This window comes from Oncorhynchus keta, chromosome 7 (genome assembly GCF_023373465.1).
Source record: "Oncorhynchus keta strain PuntledgeMale-10-30-2019 chromosome 7, Oket_V2, whole genome shotgun sequence".
Lineage (NCBI taxonomy): Eukaryota > Metazoa > Chordata > Actinopteri > Salmoniformes > Salmonidae > Oncorhynchus > Oncorhynchus keta.
The window spans coordinates 12,379,217-12,401,337 of NC_068427.1; the positions used below are offsets into that span (position 1 = coordinate 12,379,217).

Below are 22,121 nucleotides of genomic sequence, written 5' to 3' on the forward strand. Positions count from 1 at the left end.
AAAAGGTAGGCTGAACCTGCTATCTTCAGATCTGCAACTTGATCATCAAATCAAATCAAAATCAAATTTATTTATATAGCCCTTCGTACATCAGCTGATATCTCAAAGTGCTGTACAGAAACCCAGCCTAAAACCCCAAACAGCAAACAATGCAGGTGTAAAAGCACGGTGGCTAGGAAAAACTCCCTAGAAAGGCCAAAACCTAGGAAGAAACCTAGAGAGGAACCGGGCTATGTGGGGTGGCCAGTCCTCTTCTGGCTGTGCCGGGTAGAGATTATAACAGAACATGACCAAGATGTTCAAATGTTCATAAATGACCAGCATGGTCGAATAATAATAAGGCAGAACAGTTGAAACTGGAGCAGCAGCACAGTCAGGTGGACTGGGGACAGCCTCTCTGCTCCACTGTATCCTAGCTGTGTCCATGTGGGATTTTTTTGTTGCCTCATATGATCATTCAGAACACAATTTCGGAGTTATTTAAATGTTCCCATCCTTTTTTTATGCTAAATGCTGTGGACTTGTAACACTTTATTTGATAATTTTGCTCTTTGCTATTGTGTTTTTTTGGGGTACTTAATTGTTACTCAGAAATTATTTGATATGGAGATTAAAAAAAATGGCAGCTTTGGACCTTTAAATTTGTTTTGTATATTTGTTGTGTATCATAATTTTTCAGAATGGGTATTGCATGCATTTGAAAGATATTGAGAAAAGTTACAATTGTTTTCTTACTTAGTTTGAAGGTTCTGAGACTGTATTTAAGAAGCATATGAATACACAAGAATACAAGTTATTTAACCCTCCTGTCGTCCTCGTATCGTGTCTAGACCCCGCTTCCTCCGGGTCCCCCTGTACCGTATAGGCTAAAGGCCCAATGGGTGCAAGTGTAACAGTATGCATGTGAACAGCCTTTGCAGATATATTTCTTACACCTGCAGCACACCGTGTGTGTCTTGGAGAGTCCTTCTTCGATGAGCAGAGCTGACACCTCTTCCTCTTACTTGCCCCGGTGGCCGGGGGAGCGCGCGGGGCAGTGGCGCCAGAAACACCCTCCTCTTGTTCTGCTTGCGAGGCATCCATATGACAAAAGCGTTGTAGGAGGACACGTCGAGGATGTTGTGGAAGACGACCAGGGGCCAGCGGGCAGTCATCCGTCTGCAGCTGTACGTGCTGACCACCTTGTCCAGGTTGTCCACGCCACCCTTGTTGCAGTTGTAGTCTAGGACGAGGGCCGGCTTCCTGTCGCGGCGATCGCTGACTTGGGCCTCTGTGTGCAGCGTGCTCAGAAGCAGCACATTCTTGTTTTTCTTTGCCAGGTAGGACAGTAGAGTGGCAGTGGGTGTGAAGGCAAACCTGGAGGACAGGACCTGTCTGCCCTTTGACTCGAACAGCGCCGGCGGGAGCTCGGCCTTGTTCTTTCTCACGGTGCCCACCATGGTGAGGTTCCTCTCAAGGAGCCACTGTCCCAGTTCGTAGGAGGTGAAGAAATTGTCACACGTGACGTTGCAACCGCTCAGTCCCGTTGTCAGATCGAGGACGACACACATCCCCTGGTTCTTCTCGGGGCCTCCGCCGGCCGCCTTGCCCGTGTACACTTGCATCTTCCAAGCGTAGCTGGACTTTGCGTCGCAGGTCACCCACGACTTGATGCCGTATTTCGCCGGCTTGCTGGGGATGTACTGACAGAAAGGGGAGAAGAGATTGGCGTCATTACCGGCTCGTTGGGGCCAATGAGTGCTACGTTATACATAGACTAGCTCTCCCTACACACACTCACTCACTCACTCACTCACTCACTCACCACTCACTCACTCACTCACTCACTCACTCACTCACTCACTCACTCACTCACTCACTCACTCACACACACACACACACACACACACACGCACACGCACACGCACACACACGCACATACGCACACACGCACATACGCACACACACGCACACACACATGCACAATACCCCTGAACGGGACCAGTTGCTCGTCCACCGTCACCTCGGGCCCCGGGTTGTAGAAGGCCGGCAGCCGCTCCTGCCACCTGACCCAGACCTCTCGTATGGCTGCGAGTTTGTCTGTGACGAGCCTCGCGGGTCTCGACCGGTGGTAGTCGAATCGCAGCGGCCTCGAGTACCTGTGAAAGACCTTGAGCGGCATGGTGGCTCGGAACACGGTCCTGCCGCTCTCCACGTCCCACAGGCTGGCCGCGGCCTCGCCTTGGGACCTGTAGACGCCTGCTAGGATCAGCAGCCATATGCAGGCGCGCAGGTCGGTGGCGTCCATGGCTCGCCAGCCGTTGTCGCCGTATTTTCTCACCCCGTGCAGATTCGTCATGTCCACAATTATCCTTTCTATCTCTGGTGTGACAAACAGGTGGAAGGTGGACACGATGTCGCAGGTGCGCGACAACCCGTAGGCCGTGGGGCCTGGAGTATCGTCCGGCCCGGCGTGGCAGATCGCACTGGACCTGTGGCGGCAGCGGCCATAGGCCACGGGGGACCATTTGATTTAGCCGTTTTTCGACAGTAGCGGCATAGTCTCCCCTTGGGCTCGAGCTGCGGCCATCTCTTCCTCGCGTTCGTCTTCGTGTTCGTCTTTGCGTTCGTCCTCGTCTTCATCCTCGCGTTCGTCCTCGAGGGCTTCATCGCGTTAGTCCTCGCGGTCGTCCTCGCGTTCGTCCTCGGGGGCTTCCTACGGGATGCCTGGTCGGCCTTGCGCTCGGGGTTGCATTCCTCAGCGTCTTCATCTTCCGAAACCTCTTCCTCCTCGGAATCGGAATCGGAATAGGAGTGGTCTTCTAGGTCGACGACGGAGAAGATCTGTTCTAGGACCTGCGCTGCGGTGAAACGCACGACCATGGCGGCTCGGGTCCACTGAGCAGCGGCGGGGGAGAGCACGTGGCACGGGGGGTTTAACTATGACTTTGTGTGCCGATGACAATATTAGTCTCCTCTCTACGGCCAGCTTACACGGGAGCCGACGTGAATCGATGAGGCCCCTGTCGCGCTGTTGCGTGAGTAGCCGTGTGTGCAGTTCACCCGTGCACCACTGGGCTGTCCTCTTGCACACACACACACACACACACACACACACACACACACACACACACACACACACACACACACACACACACACACACACACACACACACACACACACACACACACACACACACACACACACAGCGGGGCATGTCTGGACGTGTGTAGCCCTGGCTGGGTCACTCTGACCCCGAGCACAGCGGGGGAGTCCCCAATTCACACGGTACACACAATAACACACGCCTTGCTTGTGTTGGCTTGCTGAGATGATGGGTCACGCTGACCCCCAGGACCACGGCGCGGGGTAGCCACCGCACACGGTATGCACAATAACACACGCCTTGCTAGTGCTGGCTGGCTGGCTGGCTGAGAGGATGGGTCACGCTGACCCCCAGGACCACGGCGCAGCGGGAGAACCCTCGAAACTCAGGGCCTGGGTCACTCTGACCCCCAGACCACGCGAGGGTTATAGGAAGCACAATCCAACTAAAATCACACTTCATAAGAATCCAATTCATAAAAATCCTAAAATACAGTGTTACATGTACACAGCATATTGAGAGGATGGGAACATTTTAATAACTCATCAATTGTGTTCTGTGTCCTGATTTACCATATTAGATCGAAACCCCCCCAGAACATAACAGCTATCTCCTGTTGGGGCAGCGGGTTAATGATCTGACTGGGATTCCTGACTGACCATACTGCTATGGCTATATATGGATAAAAGAAGATTTAAAGATGATTGCCTGGTGGTGCAGAGGATAGAAGACCTGACTTGGGAACTGAAGGTGCAGGTTCAAACCCACACATCTGCAGACTGTCAACTTAAGAAATGTGACAAGTATGGTGGTGTATGGATGATTAAACACTTAGCTGTGTCTTATGAATGAATTGCAATGTGTCTCTATATCACCTTCAAATGCAAAAATAAAAATACTGGGGCTGTATTCATATATGCATACTGAGAATAGTGTGGTTACATTTTCTGTGGACCCCCAAGACAAGCTGAAATGTATATTGCATCAATGTTATGTTAAACCTAAAACAAATATGATATTAATGTCATAAAAACATACTTATTTGGAACATTGTGCAACATTTTGGGAATGTTCTGTGCAACCTATGTGAATATCACATGAATATTCCTGCAAAATCTCAGACACTTCCCATAACTTTAAAGAACTTAGACCAACCTTTCGGTTACAAGTCCACCACTCTAACAACTAGGCTACCTGCCCCCCCCAACATAAGGAATATGTTTTATGCAAACATTCTATAATCATCAGCACGACAGTTTCTGTATTGAGAACAGTTTTCGCAACCTAACAAATGTTCAGGAAACTTTCACAGAACCCATTTTGGTTTGATGCGAAGTAAATCTCCAGAAGTGTCTGTGTTGTTTGCTATGAAATTTGTATTCGGCAGACATAGCTAGCCTAAAGCTAAGCTGTCTACATCACCAACTGGGAGCCTTATCCACAGATTTACAATCAGCAACATAAGTAACAACCCTTTCATCCTGAGGTCTCTATCATCCTCGAGGTGCTTGACAGAGACACGCTGGCATTCAATGCTTTTACAATTGGAAAAAAAACGAGTTTCCTCCACATATCTTTAATGTGTAAAGAAACAAGCCTTGGTATAAGAGAGGCATTTCATTGGCACTGCCTAGTGCCACCAAAACAGGTCTGTAATTCCCCATTGTTCCCTTCCCTTTGTCTTGTCATCGAGAGGACAGCTTGAATGTGTAAAAACCCAGTGTAGCATTTCCCAGTCATCTGAAAAGCATGCCCTCCTTTACATCCCTGGGCTCGGCTGTTCCTCACTCCACTCCTCTCCGCTCTGACAGACAGACGGCCATACCATAGAGAGCACAGGCTGTGATCAACATCAACTGTATCACAACATCACAGAACACCAAGACTGGAAGCGGTGGTCGAATGAAAGGAACGTTATAATGGCAGATTCAACGACTACAACATCAGTTGAATTATCCACATGTATTAGGCGATTTAGGCTAGGCTCCGAGAATGTTGAATTTTTCAAACACCTGGAACAGCTTTATTTCTGCAATCTAGAGCCATAATCATTATGCTTAACTGATGAATTTGGATTTTAAAATAATAATAATATGTTATATGCCAAAATGCCAAGAGTGTGCAAAGCTGTCATCAAGGCAAAGGGTGGCTACTTTGAAGAATATCAAATATAAAATATATTTTGATTTGTTTAATACTATTTTGGTTACTACATAATTCCATATGTGTTGTTTCATAGTTTTGATTTCTTCACCATTATTCTACAATGTAGAAAACAGTACAAATAAAGAACCCTGGAATGAGTAGGCATGTCAAAACGTTTGACTGGTACTGTATGTGGCAAAACAAATTACAATGATAGACCTCTCACTGGGAGTGATGGCTCAGTGTCCACAGAGCTGTCGGCTATTGCTGAAAACAAAGCATGAGAACCTTAACTGTAAATTGAGAAAGGATACCTACATAAGCATGGAACATAAGACTGTATAGATACTGTATGTTACATAATATACACTTACTGTTTATTGAATCATGTTACAAATTACAGTGCTTTAACAGACATATATACTGTATATATATATATACTATATACTGTACATATACAGTTCAAGTCGGAAGTTTACATACACCTTAGCCAAATACATTTCAACTCAGTTTTTCACAATTCCTGTCATTTAATCAGAGTAAAAATTCACTGTCCTAGGTCAGTTAGGATCACCACTTTATTTTAAGAATGTGAAATGTCAGAATAATAGTAGAAATAATTAGTTATTTCAGCTTTTATTTCTTTCATCACATTCCCAGAGGGTCAAAACTTTAAATACACTCAATTAGTATTTGGTAGCATTGCCTTTAAATTGTTTAACTTGGGTCAAACATTTCGGGTAGCCTTCCACAAGATTCCCACAATAAGTTGGGTGAATTTTGGCCCATTCCTCCTGACAGAGCTGGTGTGATTGAGTCAGGTTTGTCGGCCTCCTTGCTCACACATGCTTTTTCAGTTCTGCCCACAAATTTTCTGTAGGATTGAGGTCAGGGCTTTGTGATGGCCACTCCAATACCTTGACTTTGTTATCCTTAAGCCATTTTGCCACAACTTTGGAAGTATGCTTGGGGTCATTGTCCATTTGGAAGACCCATTTGTGACCAAGCTTCAACTTCCTGACTGATGTCTTGAGATGTTGCTTCAATATATCCACGTCATTTTCCTTTGTCATGATGCCATCTATTTTGTGAAGTGCACCAGTCCTTCCTGTAGCAAAGCACCCCCACAACATGATGCTGCCACCCCGTGCTACACGGTTGGGATGGTGTTCTTTGGCTTGCAAGCCTCACCTTTTTCTTCCAAACATAATGATGGTCATTATGGCCAAACAGTTATATATATTTTTTAATCAAAACAGCGGACATTTCTCCAAAAAGTACGATCTTCTTCCCCATGTGCAGTTGCAAACTGTTGTCTGGCTTTTTTTATGGCAGTTTTGGAGCAGTGGCTCAGCGGCCTTTCAGGTTATGTCGAGACAGGACTCGTTTTACTGTGGATATAGATACTTTTGTACCTGTTTCCTCCAGCATCTTCACAAGGTCCTTTGCTGTTGTTCTGGGATTGATTTACACTTTTCGCACCAAAGTACATTCATCTCTAGGAGACAGAACGTGTCTCCTTCCTGAGCGGTATGACGGCTGTGTGGTCCCATGGTGTTTATTCTTACGTGCTACTGTTTGTACAGATGAACATTGTACCTTCAGGCATTTGGAAATTGCTCCCAAGAATGAGCCAGACTTGTGGAGGTTTACAATTTTTTTCTGAGGTCTTGTCTGATTTACATCCAAAGGTATACCTTCAATTGGCTCAAATTATGTCAGTTAGCCTATCAGAAGCTTCTAAAGCCATGTCATAATTTTCTGGAATTTTCTAAGTTGTTTAAAGGCACAGTCAACTTAGTGTATGTAAACTTCTGTCCCACTGGAATTGTGATACAGTGAATTATAAGTGAAATAATCTATTTCTAAACAATTGTTGGAAAAATTACTTGTGTCATGCACAAAGTAGATGTCCAGACCGACTTGCCAGAACTAGTTTGTTAACAAGAAGTGGTTGAAAAACGAGTTTTAATGACTCCAACCTAAGTGTATGTAAACTTCCAGCTTCAACTGTATATATATATATATGTATATATGGGCCATAGAGTTGCACAAACAAAAGTAGGGTGCAGCACATATATATGTGTACTGTATCCTGTACACATATACTGTATGCACTGAATCATATGTAGTGTTTCACCCTACTTTTGTTTGTGCAATTCTTTTTACACTGATATTGATTATCAGTAGACAATTGAAGGTTAATTATTTAGATAATCTCTTTAAATAGTTGTCTTTCGCTTGGGGGGATATTTTCCTCATTTCCCCCTGCTTGATGCAAACGTAATTCCATGACTGTCGCTTGTTCAATTGACAAAACAGCCTTCAATGCAAAATGAGGCATGTTGTACAACATTCTACGAACATAGCATATTTTCATGCCATACACAAAACGGTGTAACGTGAAGGTTGTAACGTCACCCAAGGAGGAACCCACCTGGAACACAACTTGATCAGAAGTTAAGTTAAATAAAAACGACCTGCAGTTCTATAACTTTTAGACAATCTTTTGTAAAATAACTAAAAAGGTACTTTCCCTTTTCAAAGCTAAGCACATTCCTCTACCCAAATATGCAGTTAAGTTCCCAAAGTTACATTTTCCAATACTTACATAATTAACAAGTAAGCCAAGCTTTCAAACTGTAACATTTATTGTATTTCTGTATCTCTGAAACTCAGTGGTGAAAGAGAATGTGTGTTTTGCAGCAGCCGTGATAAGAGACTTATGCAGTCAAAATCTCAATATGGATCATTTGACAAACGTCTTTGGTGGCCACTTGTTAAATTGGTTTCACCCTCATATTTGGGCCTCATTTAAACGATATCTTTGAATAATGGTAAGCAGTTGAGCTCTTGTCAAAGGAGGAGGCTGATGCAAATGAACTCCATTTCGCTCTCTGTTTTGTTTAATCTATAACATTGTCGGTTCTCAGCAATCTTTACTTAGTCCGTAAAAAAAAAAACGTATATAAATACTGGTGGCGATTTTAATGCAGCTTAAAAACACCCATCTTCCCTTACAGTCTGTTTAATAGCCCTCGTTGCATATCAAGGACACAAGAACACATTATCTGATAATTTCTTGCATTCATTACATTAATGAATCTAATATGAATACGTGTTCCCCGTCGAACAATGTTCATTAACGTAAACATTCATATTAATATAGTTAGAGTGATGTTGAGCTAAACTCAATAACGGCATGTTTCAGTGTAGAAATGTATATAGCATCAGGAATCAAATCCAATCCAACTGTATTGGTCACATACACATGGTTAGCAGATGTTAATGCGAGCGTAGAAAAATGCTTGTGCTTCTACTTCCGACCGTGCAGTAATATCTAACAATTTCACAACAACTACCTTATACACACACACACAAGTGCAAAGGGATGAATAAGAATATGTACATATAAATATATGGATGAGCGATGGCCTTGCGGCATAAGCAAGATGCAGTAGATGGTATAGAATACAGTATATACATACATATGAGATGTGTAATGTAGTGTATGTAAACATTATATAAAGTGGCATTGTTTAAGTGACTAGTGATACATTTATTACATCCAATTATTTATTATTAAAGTGGCTAGAGATTTGAGTCAGTATGTTGGCAGCAGCCACTCACTGTTAGTGAAGGCTGTTTAACAGTCTGATGGCCTTGAGATAGAAGCTGTTTTTCAGTCTCTCGGTCCCAGCTTTGATGCACCTGTACTGACCTCGCCTTCTGGATGATAGCGGGGTGAAAATGCAGTGGCTTGGGTGGTTGTTGTCCTTGATCTTTTTGGCCTTCCTGTGACATCGGGTGGTGTAGGTGTCCTGGAGGGCAGGTAGTTTGCCCCCGGTGATGCATTGTGCAGACCTCAATACCCTCTGGAGAGCCTTACGGTTGTGGGCGGAACAGTTGCCATACCAGGCGGTGATAAAGCCCGACATAATGCTCTCGATTGTGCATCCTGTAAAAGTTTGAGTGTTTTCGGTGACAAGCCAAATTTCTTCGGCCTCCTGAGTTTGAAGAGGCGCTGTAGAGCCTTCACCACGCTGTCTGTGTGGGTGGACCAATTCAGTTTGTCCGTGATGTGTACGCTGAGGAACTTAAAACTTTCCACCTTCTCCACCACTGTCCCGTCGATGTGGATAGGGGGAGCTTCCTCTGCTGTTTCCTGAAGTCCACGATCATCTCCTTTGTTTTGTTGACGTTGAGTATGAGGTTATATTCCTGACACCACACTCTGAGGGCCCTCACCTCCTCCCTGTAGGCCGTCTCGTCGTTGTTGGTAATCAAGCCTACCACTGTAGTGTCGTCTGCAAACTTGATGATTGAGTTGCAAACCAACCACCCGTGTCACAATCTGACCTAACCAAAATAATAAAGAAAACAAAGATAACTAAGGTCAGGGCGTGACAGACGCACCCTTGTGGGGCCCCAGTGTTGAGGTTCAGCGGGGTGGAGATGTTGTTACCTACCCTCTCCACCTGGGGGAGGCTCGTCAGAAAGTCCAGGACCCAGTTGCACAGGGCAGGGTCAAGACCCAGGGTCTCGAGTTTAATGATGAGTTTGGAGGGTACTATGGTGTTAAATGCTGAGCTGTAATCGATGAACAACAAGCTTACATAGGTATTCCTCTTATCCAGATGGGTTAGGGTGCAGTGTGATTGCGATTGCGTCGTCTGTGGATCTATTGGGGCAGTAAGCAAATTGAAGTGGGTCTAGGGTGTCAGGTAGGGTGGAGGTGATATGATCCTTGACTAATCTCTCAAAGCACTTCATGATGACAGAAGTGGGGTAGGGATTGATTGAATATGTCCGTAAACACACCAGCCAGCTGGTCTGCGCATGCTCTGTGCATGCTCTGAGGCTGCCGGCAGCCTTGCGAGGGTTAACACGTTTAAATGTTTTACTCATGTTGGCTGCTGTGAAGGAGAGCCCGCAGGTTTTGGTAGCGGACCGTGTCATTGGCACTGTATTGTCCTCAAAGCGAGCAAAGAAGTTGCTAAGTTTGTCTGGGAGAAAGACGTCGGTGTCCGTGATGGGGCTGGTTTTCTTTTTGTAATCTGTGATTGACTGTAGATCCTGCCCCATACGTCTCATGTCTGAGCCATTGAATTGCCACTCTACCTTGTTTCTATACTGACGCTTAGCTTGTTTGATTGCCTTGTGGAGGGAATAGCTACACTGTTTGTATTCAGTCATGTTTCCGGTCTCCTTGCCATGATTTAAAGCAGTGGTTTGCGCTTTCATTTTTGTGCGAATGCTGCCATTAATCCACGGTTTCTGGTTGGGGAAGGTTTTAATAGTCACTGTGGGTACAACAGTACCGATGCACTTGCTAATAAACTCGCTCACTGAATCAGCGTATACATAAATGTTGTTGTCTGAGGCTACCCGCAACATATCTCAGTCCACGTGATCGAAGCAATCTTGAAGCGAGGAATCAGATTGGTCGGACCAGCGTTGAGCAGACCTGAGCATGGGCGTTTCCTGTTTTAGTTTCTGTCTATAGGCTGGGAGCAACAAAATGGAGTCGTGGTCAGATTTGCCAAAAGGAGGGCGAGAGAGGGCTTTGTATGCGTCGTGGAAGTTAGAGTAGCAACGGCTGTGATTATAATCTAAGAGAATTATCTTGGTAGATAATGCGGTCGGCATTTGATTGTAAGGAATTCTAGGTCAGGTGAACAAAAGGACTTGAGTTCCTGTATGTTGTTATAATCACACCACGACTCGTTAATCACAAGGCATACACGCCCGCCCTTCTCCTTACCAGAGAGATGTTTGTTTCTGTTGGCGCGATGCGTGAAGAAACTGGGTGGCTGTACCGACTCTGATAAGGTATCCCGTGTGATCCATGTTTCTGTGAAACAGACAATGTTACAATCTCTGATGTCTCTTTGGAAGGGAACCCTTGCCTGAATTTCATCTACCTTGTTGTCAAAAGACTGGACATTGGCTAGTAGTATACTCGGGAGCGGTGAGCAATGTGCCCGTCTACAGAGCCTGACCAGAAGACCGCTCTGTCTGCCCCTTCTGCAGCGCCGTTGTTTTAAGTCGCCTACTGGGATCCAATCTATTGTTCTAGGTGGTGGTCCAAACAAAGGATCCGCTTCGGGAAAGTCGTATTCCTGGTCGTAAGGTTTGACGTTGCTCTTATATTCAATAGTTCTTTCCAGCTGTATGTAAAAGATTTCATGGGGTAACAGTGTAAGAAATAATACATAAAAAAACAAATACTGCATAGTTTCCTAAGAATGCGTAGTGAGGCGACCATCTCTGTCGGCGCCATGTACTGTGCTGTAGGATTTTTATTAACACTTGCAGTGCATTCGGAAAGTATTCAGACCCCTTCACTTTTTCCACATTTTGTTACATTACAGCCTTATTGTAAAATGTATTAAATACATTTTTTCCTCATCAATCTACACACAATACCCCACAATGGCAAATTGAAAACAGGTTTTTAGAAAGGTTTGCAAATTTATAAAAATAAACAATGGAATATTTAATTTACATAAGTATGAAGACCCTTCGCAATAAGACTCAAAATGTTGCTCATGTGCATCCTGTTTCCATTGATCATCCTTGAAAGGTTTCTACAATTTGAGTCCACTTGTGGTACATGTAATTGATTGGATATGATTTGGAAAGGCACAGACCTGTCTATATAAGGTCCTATAGTTGACAGTGCATGTCAGAGCAGAAACCAAGCCATCAGGGTGAAGGAATTGTCCGTGGAGCTCCGAGACAGGATTGTGTCGAGGCACAGATGTGGGGAAGGGTAGCAAAACATTTCTGCAGCATTTAAGGTCCCCAAGAACACAGTGGTCTCCATCATTTTTAAATGGAAGATGTTTGGAACCACCAAGTCTCTTCCTAGAGCAGGACCGCCCAGGCCAAACTGAGCAATTGGGGTAGAAGAGCCTTGGTCAAGGCAGTGACCAAGAACCTGATGGTCACTCTGACAGAGCTCCAGAGTTCCTCTATATAGATGGGAGAACCTTCCAGAAGGACATACATCTCTGCAGCACTCCACCAATCAGGCCTTTATGGTAGAGGCGGCCAGACGGAAGCCACTCCTCAGTAAAAGACACATAACAGCCCGCTTAGAGTTTGCCAAAAGGCACCTAAAGGACTTTCAGACCATGAGAAACAAGATTCTCTGGTCTGATTGAACCAAGATTGAACTTTATGACCTGAATGTCAAGAGTCACGTCTGGAGGAAACCTGGCACCATCCCTACAATGAAGCATGGTGGTGGCAGCATCATGCTGCGGGGATGTTTTTCAGCGGCGGGGACTGGGAAAATAGTTAGGATCAAGGGAAAGAAGAACGGAGCAAAGTACAGAGAGACCCTTGATGAAAACCTGCTTCAGAGCGCACACAACCTCAGACTGGGTTCACCTTCACCTGTGTAGATTGATAAGGGGAAAATGTGGAAAAAGTCAATGGTTCTGAATACTTTTCAAATACACTGTAAGTGCTGTATGATGAGCTCTAAATACCTAACTCATTTAGACATAAACTATGCCACTCTCCAAACAAAACAGTGTTGATGTTCTGTTTAGTCAAAATGCAAACATACAATTACTCAGAAGAAAGATGTGTCGCTAAGTTTGTATGTGTGCTTGTTATGTTGTCACAGAGTATGTGTTAATGTGTCCTTGGTCTGGTTAAGGTTGTGTAGGAGTTCCTATCAGGTAAAATTTAAAATGCACGGTTTGGTTCCCATTTCTTTTGTTAAAGGGCAACTCCACCACTTTTCAACCTCGCTTTCATTATTTTCAGCACGACACTATTGTCGACATATGTGAAAACGGCGTATTTCTACGTTTTGTCGGGAAAAAAATGGTTAAAAAGTTCTACCCAATGACTTTATCAAAAGTTCAAATGTTTCAAAAACAGTGGTTTTCAAACACTATGAGATTCCCGGTGATGTGGGGTGCAAGAAAATAGCCCTCCCTTGGGGTAGAAACTCGTTGCAGATTTTGAAAATCCCTTTTTTTTACACTTTTCATCATATCCTGTGATGTCACAGAGAAGCATTGTCTTAGGACCTTGTCTTTTTGACAACAGGTCATAGAACCACTGTGTATTTCATATATGTCGACACTGGTTTGGTAATGGAGATGATGAATACGAGGTTGAAAAGTGGCAGAATTTCCTTTTCAGGTTTTCTCACAGAAACATTTGCTCTACTTGAACGTGTGCAGCTGCTCCCTCATCTTTGGATACAGCTCTATGTTGGGAAGGAAGTCGTTTTGGTGGACAACATAGGTAAGGCATCGTGATAATGTATGAAGTAACTAATGAGTTCCCTCTGGTTCGTTCAACGATTGCTATTGGGAAAATGGATGGGGAAAGAATAGGGTTTTGGGATAAACGCCGAAAATAAGGTCTGAAGTTAACACAGGCTTAGGAGATCTTATAGGTTTTTGGTGTATGAGATAATATCAGTGAGTTAACATGACCTTAATGAATTATGAAGCCTTTAACTTTACAGAAAGTTACATTAGCTTTTGATTATATCATAGAACAAAACACAAGATCTCTTAAGCCTGTGTTAATTAGAGACCTTATTTTCGGCGTTTATCCAAAAACACTCCAAAAACACCATTCGTTTTTCCATAGGCTTTGTCCAACGAACCATGGCTATACTGCAGCTTGATTCCCATCTCTTTTACCTATTGTCTAATTAGACAATTATTGCTTTTGGTTTAAAGGCAAAGTAATGAGGGAAACATACACACTACATTCTTCTGGTTCATTCTTAGGTGAACACCTTAAATATTTTTTAAGGACTGGCTTTCCTTTTATATTTCAACAACAATTTGTATTTTACTGTTGTTGAAATGATGCCTGTTGACTATGTTCCTATCAAGCCCGTGGCTGGCAGTACATCCAGTGCCTTGAGCGGCTGGCTCCAGCCACTGCTTTTCAGTGGCTGGAACGCTCAAAACAATATCGTGACCCATGAATATGATGACAGGTTTGAGTCAGCAATGCAGATTTAGCAGAAGTACGCCAGACCTAGCTAGCTTAGCTCAGTGATATTCCCCTCCCCACAAATCAGATGGAAGATGTACAACCTCCAAAGATATACATTTGTTTGTCATGGGGAACAATTAACAGCGATAAATGTTAGTATTTTCTAGGATTTCAATAGACCTTCAAGGTACAAAGCAGCCATTTTGATAACAATATCAAGTAATTTCTGGGAAACAATTAAGCACATTACTGTAATAGATTTCCACTAAAAGTGGCAAAAATAGCTTTTTAGCAAAAAAACTATTTCTCAAGCAAGAATTTTGCTACGATTGTTTGGAAGTGGTCTGAGTTGGGGAGGGGGAAATGAGCTGTTATTGGCAGAGACATTTGGAACTCTCTTTGTTATTGGTATATTAACCAATTTACTGCATGGTGATGTCACCATGGAAAGCCGAAATGCCCGCCCATGCAAACCTGCTGATTAGAAGGTTCTGTATAGATTATATTTTCAACCCGCAACTTTCAGGAAATAACACTGATTCAAATCAATCATGTTTTTACAGTGTTAGTTTCATCAGCTGTTGTACAATATGATATGACCACTGTAAAAACAGAAATATGACTGCACTGGGCCTTTAAAGGCTGACAAGGAGGTAATGAGTATCTCAGGTTGTTCATTATGCCAAATTAATTAACCCAAATAATATAACAGCCACTGTATTAATTTAGTCCACAAAGACAACGTGACAATTTGTCCTCATTTAACTTCAGAATTGACATGCTCTTTCTCAAAAGTGTCTTTTAGAAATAAATCCATTATTGAGGCCCGCACTCTCCATGACCATCAGCTCAGACTATGTGCTTTTGACATTCTGCAGGTGGGAGGACTTGAGATGTATTTAAAAATGCAAAATGACATGTAATGTTTGTGTTGCTGCACATTTCACAGACCCCAGGTGTAAGCGACCATCTGGTCCGCCGGTCAGAGGAACGTTGTTGGCAGTGCTTAGAGTTGCTCCACTGGCCTCTATCTCAAAGGAGATCCACTATTATCAGATTTCTGCTCCCTGGAAGACCTAAGACAAGGGCACTATAAGAATACCAATAGGTTAAAGGGGGAAGAGAAAGGAGGAGGAGGGCGTACATACAGATTGTCTGGCCAAGTCTTTGTCACATTACCACTTCAGAAATGTGCAGAGTGAATCTCATATCGAAGAGAAGAGCGCAGAGTAGGTGTGTGTCCAGAGATATATGATAGATGTCCAGCAGCACCTATTTGTGCACAGTCACCTCCGTGGTGGTTTTTATTAGAAGGACATTAGAGGCAGAGGGAGGGAGACTACCACACAAAGAGGGGATTTTATCCCTTTTGGTTTGTAGGGTGCTGTGTTCTACCTGGCACAGACATAAAAAGGATTCCTGTTTTATGCATTTTAAAGCAAATTACCTCTACGATTGTTGATGCAGAAATGTTTGAATAACGGTAGGATTGCTCTTTAGCTCTGCTTATAAATGTAATTCCGATTTTTCTACATTAATGTACTGCCTTTCTCTTTTTTAATACCCCCATTTCTTTCATTGACAGCACTATTGCATGCCTCTGCTTTTTATCTCCTCACATTTTAGGAGAATGAATTGCTCTCCACTGTCACTGGGCCCCGGCCAAGAATTCATTTTTGTGGGTCAAGTGTTTCAGAATGTCATCTTTGACAGGAACCATCCAACACAATGAATACAGGGACGGATCTGGCCTTCCAACGTTTTTCAATCACTGCATGCATACACACACAAATGCATAGCAACTGCACACAAGCACGCACGCACGCACGCACGCACGCACGCACGCACGCACGCACGCACATGGAAATCAATATTGAATTAAAACACCCGAAGCTCAAGAATAACAAACAGAATGGATAAAAAACAACAACACAGGGTTTGAGCAGAAGACTGCTAGTGTTGTAGGAGTATGCATTGTGCTAATGAAGCTGATGTTGCATGGCAGAATTCAGTAATTGCCACACACAAGTGAGGTATAAGACAGGATGTAGCTAATGGGAAAACAATCACATTTTACATGGCTGCTTGGTTCGCGCTGTTCAATAAGTGAGCGGCAGGCTAGCTTACAGCAAACAGGAGGCAGGGAGTTTGCTGTGCTGCCTGGCTGCGAGGAGGTAGCAGGGTTTTAATGTGATCGTACGCTAACAGACAATCTATTTACAGTGTGCTCTGGGGAGCTAATAAACAAATGTTGAGTAATTTCAGCCAGCAGTAATTACCCTTGCAGCTGACAAGGGGAGTGTGATACTTTCTTCTTCACCTCCAGCTCAGGCCATGAGGCAGCCTCTTCATACTGGTCCTTCTCACTCTGCTACTCACATGGCCATGGCTCCTGGCCAGCAGTCACTCCATCAGGATCCCTTACACTAGATCTGTCCTCCTCCCTGGTGTCTCCCTCCACACTGGCGTCAGACACAACATGTATCATTATGTAATGGCCACTGCCTGACAAGTAATGAGGCATAATCGAGGTTTAATCACGTAATCTGGATGAAGTAAAAGCAGCTATCCACCATTTATAACAGTTATAAAGCAATAATGTGTAAATGTGTTTAGAAACCTTTAAATCTAATTCAAGTAAAAACATTACAGTTTAACTAGAAATGAAATGTTAACAAGCATTTGTATGTCATTTTTGTAAGGTATGTCTCTTGCTCCACCACATTTGCTTGCACTTTTTTTTTAAACCCTAAGGCTGATGTCCGCGGCCCTGTGTAATTTTTAAAAATCCTGATAAAAATATGTCAGTTTAAGATAGAGATATCTGTTTTTTCCATTGGATGCGTCTCAATCCACGAGACTCTTGGGACTCATCTGAAGTCAGTACAGCCGATCTGTCAACTTCAGTCTGTAGCATCCAAACAGTGTGGGCTGCACACTAATATGACCACACTGTATAAAGGTGTCGGTTGTTTTGCTCTAGGGTGCCCACAGGCCTCACAAGACTCATCTGAAGGTCCCCGATACCAGTTGGGGAAAAAATTATGGAAGTACATATGAATTACATTTCCTGATATTTCTTATATCTCTCAGATATGTGACTCCTTTCTGGAAACTAGGGGTCTGCTGCGGGTCACTACTACACTGGTTGGTAAGCTACCTGCAGATTCATGCAGGGTAGTAATGTCATGAGTTGGGATTATGGTTCATTGTTTATCTAGCTAGCTATCTACACGTCTTAACAAAAGACTCCACTATGCAAGTATCCATTTCAATAGAATGTTACTGTGTCAACTGTTGATAGACGTAGCTGGTAAATTCACTCTCGCTATCTACTCCGATTTCAGAGCACTCTTGTCTGAGTGTGCCAGATTACAGAATAACTGACAATTTTACACCCCAGTTGAATATGGCTGAAGTCAGTATATGTTGGGGAAAAAAAGCATAAATTGTTGCCAGCTGCACAGTTGCAGTCACCAACGCTCTGGATAACATAATGAACGATGCTGAATGGGTGTAGATAAAGAAGAGCCCTCCAGTAGGTACCAAAACATTCAAAGGCCATTTTCTCAAAAGTAAGGTTACAAGTTGATAAACATTCAAAGCAGAATGACTTTCCCATTGTTCCTCAACTGCAGTGTATGACCAAACCATTTTGTAGCTCTGTGTCTCTACTTTAATCCGATGTAAAAATACACCATTTCAAATTTTGCTACATAAGACTGAATCAAGGTCACATAAGACAGACACTTCAGAACCAATGTTTTTCGGGGCTGACTATATGACTCTCTGTTGTTCCATGTAGTGAATATGTTATTCAATGCATTTGTATGGGCTAATAGCAGTAAGGCCAAATAGATATGTTCATCAAATACATAGATTTTTTATATTTAAAATTGTAATTCAAATAACAAATTGAACCTTGGTATGACCTTCTTAAAACAATTCCATATAGCTTAGTAGAACACCCCCCCTCCCCCTCCCCACCGGCTTAGACAGGGCTTAGACTGTTATGGGTTAAAGGTGATATGAAAATCTCAGGAGAAAGAACACCCGTGAGGGGGTCGAGAAAATAATTGTTGCCGATTCTACGCCACCCCAGGTTTAAACCAGAGCATGGGGAGCTCTGCCTAACCATACAATACGGACTATGGTCTCTTTATAATTGTACAAAGTATTTTACAATAACAATGAAAATAACAAAGTAATAATAAAACAATTAAGATACATTATAAATACAACAAAGATACAACAAAGATACGTCCTTGGTTGAGGCTCCCACAGTAGTTTAGGCCAATAGTGCAGATTAGCAGTAGTGCACTTGAGGAATGGGCCATGGTGAGAGGTCAACGTTCTAGAGGAGTTGCGTCAAGGCCACCCACAACATCCACATAAGAGCTGCAAGACAGAGAAAACTGGTGACAGCATGGTGCCTGGATCATGAATAACTATATCGGTCTTAAATGGTCAGGACTAAACCAAATCAAAAGAGTAAGGGTACCACTAAAGAAAGAAACAATTCAATTAAGAACTAAAACCCACTGTCGTTCCAGTGCTCCCAAACTCCGCTAGTCAAGGAACATGCATACACAAAACGCACACACCAGTAATTCTACCACGAGCTAGCTACAAGAATGCTACTACAGCAATTCTTGGCCTCGTCTTCAATTACGTTCACCTCCACACTTCAACACACACTCAAGGTTTGGACAAGGGCACCGGAGGCCCAGGAGGTGACGGGCCCTGTGGAGTATACATGGCCTCTGCTTCTTCACGTGTCTTTCTATTCGTCTTCTTCTCATCCTTCATCGCTGATTCTGTTCAATTGGTAGTTAGCTGGCTGCGGCTGTAGTGGCAACGTGTGGTTTCGGCATGGCTGTGCCGGAGTGTGGATCTGGTAGCGAGTGCAGGAGAAGAGATGGAGAAAGGTGCGTCCATCGCTCATTATAAGGGGAGCCAAGCAGGTGTGTCCGTTTTTTTCCCTCACCTTTATTTAACCAGGTAGGCTAGTTGAGAACAAGTTCTCATTTGCAACTGCAACCTGGCCAAGACAAAGCAAAGCAGTGTGACACAGACAACAACACAGAGTTACACATGGAGGCTCCCACAGTAAACAATGAACAAGCCAATGACACAATAAACAAGTCAATGACACAGTAGAAAAAAGAAAGTCTATATAGTGTGTGCAAAAGGCATGAGGAGATAAATAAATAAATAAATAGGCCATAGGAGCGAATAATTACAATTTAGCAGATTAACACTGGAGTGATAAATGATGATGTGCAAGTAGAGATACGGTTGTGCAAAAGAGCAGCAAGGTAAATAAAATAAAAACAGTATGGGGATGAGGTAGGTAGATTGGATGGGCTATTCACAGATGGACTATATACAGCTGCATCGATCGGTTAGCTGCTCAGATAGTTGATGTTTAAAGTTGGTGAGGGAAATAAAAGTCTCCAACTTCAGCGATTTTTGCAATTCTTTCCACTCACTGGCAGCAGAGAACTAGAAGGAAAGGCGGCCAAATGAGGTGTTGGCTTTGGGGACGATCAGTGTGATATACCTGCTGGAATGTGTGCTATGGGTGGGATAAGAGATAAGGCAGAGCTTTACTTAGCATAGACATAGAGATGACCTGGAGCCAGTGGGTCTGGCGACGAATATGTAGCGAGGGCCAGCCGACTAGAGCATACAGGTCGCAGTGGTGGGTGGTATAAGATGATTTGGTAACAAAATGGATGGCACTGTGATAGACTGCATGCAGTTTGCTGAATAGAGTGTTGGAGGCTATTTTGTAGATGACGTCGCCAAAGTCGAGGATCAGTAGGATAGTCAGTTTTACGAGGGTAAGTTTGGTGGCGTGAGTGAAGGAGGCTTTGTTGCAAAAAAGAAAGCCAATGATTTCAGATTTGATTTTGGATTGGAGATGTTTAATATGAGTCTGGAAGGAGAGTTTACAGTCTAACCAGACACCTAGGTATTTATAGTTGTCCACATATTCTAGATCGGAACCGTCCAGGGTGGTGATGCTAGTCGGGCGGGCGGGTGCTCAGGCAATCATAGTCGTTCAGGCAATTATAGTCAACCTAACATGCTTTGGGCTCACACACATACACACACACCTTTTGTAAAGACACACCGCTATCACATATAGGAAGCGAACAAATGACTGAGCAGGTTAGATATGCAACGAGGCCAAAGGCATTCTTACCCAGGAGGCTCAATCTTGATCCTGCAGTTGCTGTGAAATCAGTGACGTGGGGTGAGGTCTTTGGCTTGGTAGGCACTTTCGATGTTTATCGGTATGATACGATCCAAAAGATAACCATCAGACAACCACAATCAACCATCAAACAGCAGCAGGTAAGTGGCACAACCATCAGACACACATATAGGCTGCAGCGGCATGTGCTGCAAGAAGTGATTGTATGTCGCTGCATTTAGCAAGTACACCTTGGCACCGGTGCGTGGACGCAGCTCTCTTCCTGGTAGAGAAGACGTATAGTAAAGTTCCCTGAGTGGGGCCCCACTCGATGGATCGCCGCCTGTGTGTTGTGGCTGTCCTAGGCACGTGGTTGCGCTGATGCGTCAGTGGGTGTGGAGCGGCACCACTTTGCAAAAGGGTTCAACTTTTGACAGCGTCTTCATTGTCTGGTCCTTAAGCTGGGCAACCTGGAGCCCTTGTAGCGTGACAGGTACACCCACGATTTCCCTTGGTGGGGCCGTGCTAGCCATATGGCGGCGGTTGAGTCTGTGTCTCACACGTTATAGCTAGTATGTGGCTCCTCACTGACTGCTCCCTAACGCTAGCACTTGTAGGGTAAGCTTGTGCTTCGGCTATTTTTGCAGCACATTCATTCGGTGGCTGATTTAATTTGCAGAGCAAGTGTGAAGGAATTAAGTTTAAATTAGCATCTTCAAGTAACAGTCTTTCTTGTACCTGGGGGTACAATTTAGAAGGGATATTTGCACACATTTTTGTGATAACTTTCTGTTTACCCCATGACATTCAAATGGGCATTGAGTAAAGGCACACGTTTAAGCTTGTTCTGCCGGAGCTAGTCCGACCACAAGTCAGAGACCTTTATGATGACCCACCCAGCTCTACATATTTTTCTGGTTTGAGACCCACTGACACCGCCCCCGGTTAGAGGGGTCTCAGGCAGTCCAAAAGTTAACACGGACAGGGAACTTTATTCACACGCAGGAGAAGATAAACATGGGGCTGTACATGGGGCTGTACATGGGTGTGTGTATGGGGCTGTACATGGGGCTGTACATGGGTGTGTATATGGGGCTGTACATGGGGCTGTACATGGGTGTGTATATGGGGCTGTACATGGGGCTGTACATGGGGCTGTACATGGGTGTGTACATGGGGCTGTACATGGGGCTGTACATGGGGCTGTACATGGGGCTGTACATGGGGCTGTACATGGGGCTGTACATGGGTGTGTATATGGGGCTGTACATGGGGCTGTACATGGGTGTGTACATGGGGCTGTGCATGTGTGTATATGGGGCTGTACATGGGGCTGTACATGGGTGTGTATATGGGGCTGTACATGGGGCTGTACATGGGGCTGTACATGGGTGTGTACATGGGGCTGTACATGGGTGTGTATATGGGGCTGTACATGGGGCTGTACATGGGTGTGTATATGGGGCTGTACATGGGGCTGTACATGGGGCTGTACATGGGTGTGTATATGGGGCTGTACATGGGGCTGTACATGGGGCTGTACATGGGTGTGTACATGGGGCTGTACATGGGTGTGTATATGGGGCTGTACATGGGGCTGTACATGGGTGTGTACATGGGGCTGTACATGGGGCTGTACATGGGGCTGTACATGGGGCTGTACATGGGGCTGTACATGGGTGTGTACATGGGGCTGTACATGGGGC

General features: G+C 44.1%; 1 protein-coding gene across 1 annotated transcript; it reads right to left on the reverse strand.

The window, feature by feature from the left end:
• Nucleotides 1-929: 929 nt before the first annotated feature.
• On the reverse strand, nt 930-2,862 carry LOC118385799 (piggyBac transposable element-derived protein 4-like). The gene is made up of 3 exons (XM_052523310.1): nt 2,567-2,862; nt 1,928-2,471; nt 930-1,682 (listed from the first exon to the last, which is right to left on the reverse strand). The coding sequence occupies exons 1-3, from the start codon at nt 2,860-2,862 to the stop codon at nt 930-932; spliced, it is 1,593 nt and encodes a 530-aa protein (XP_052379270.1).
• Nucleotides 2,863-22,121: the final 19,259 nt, after the last annotated feature.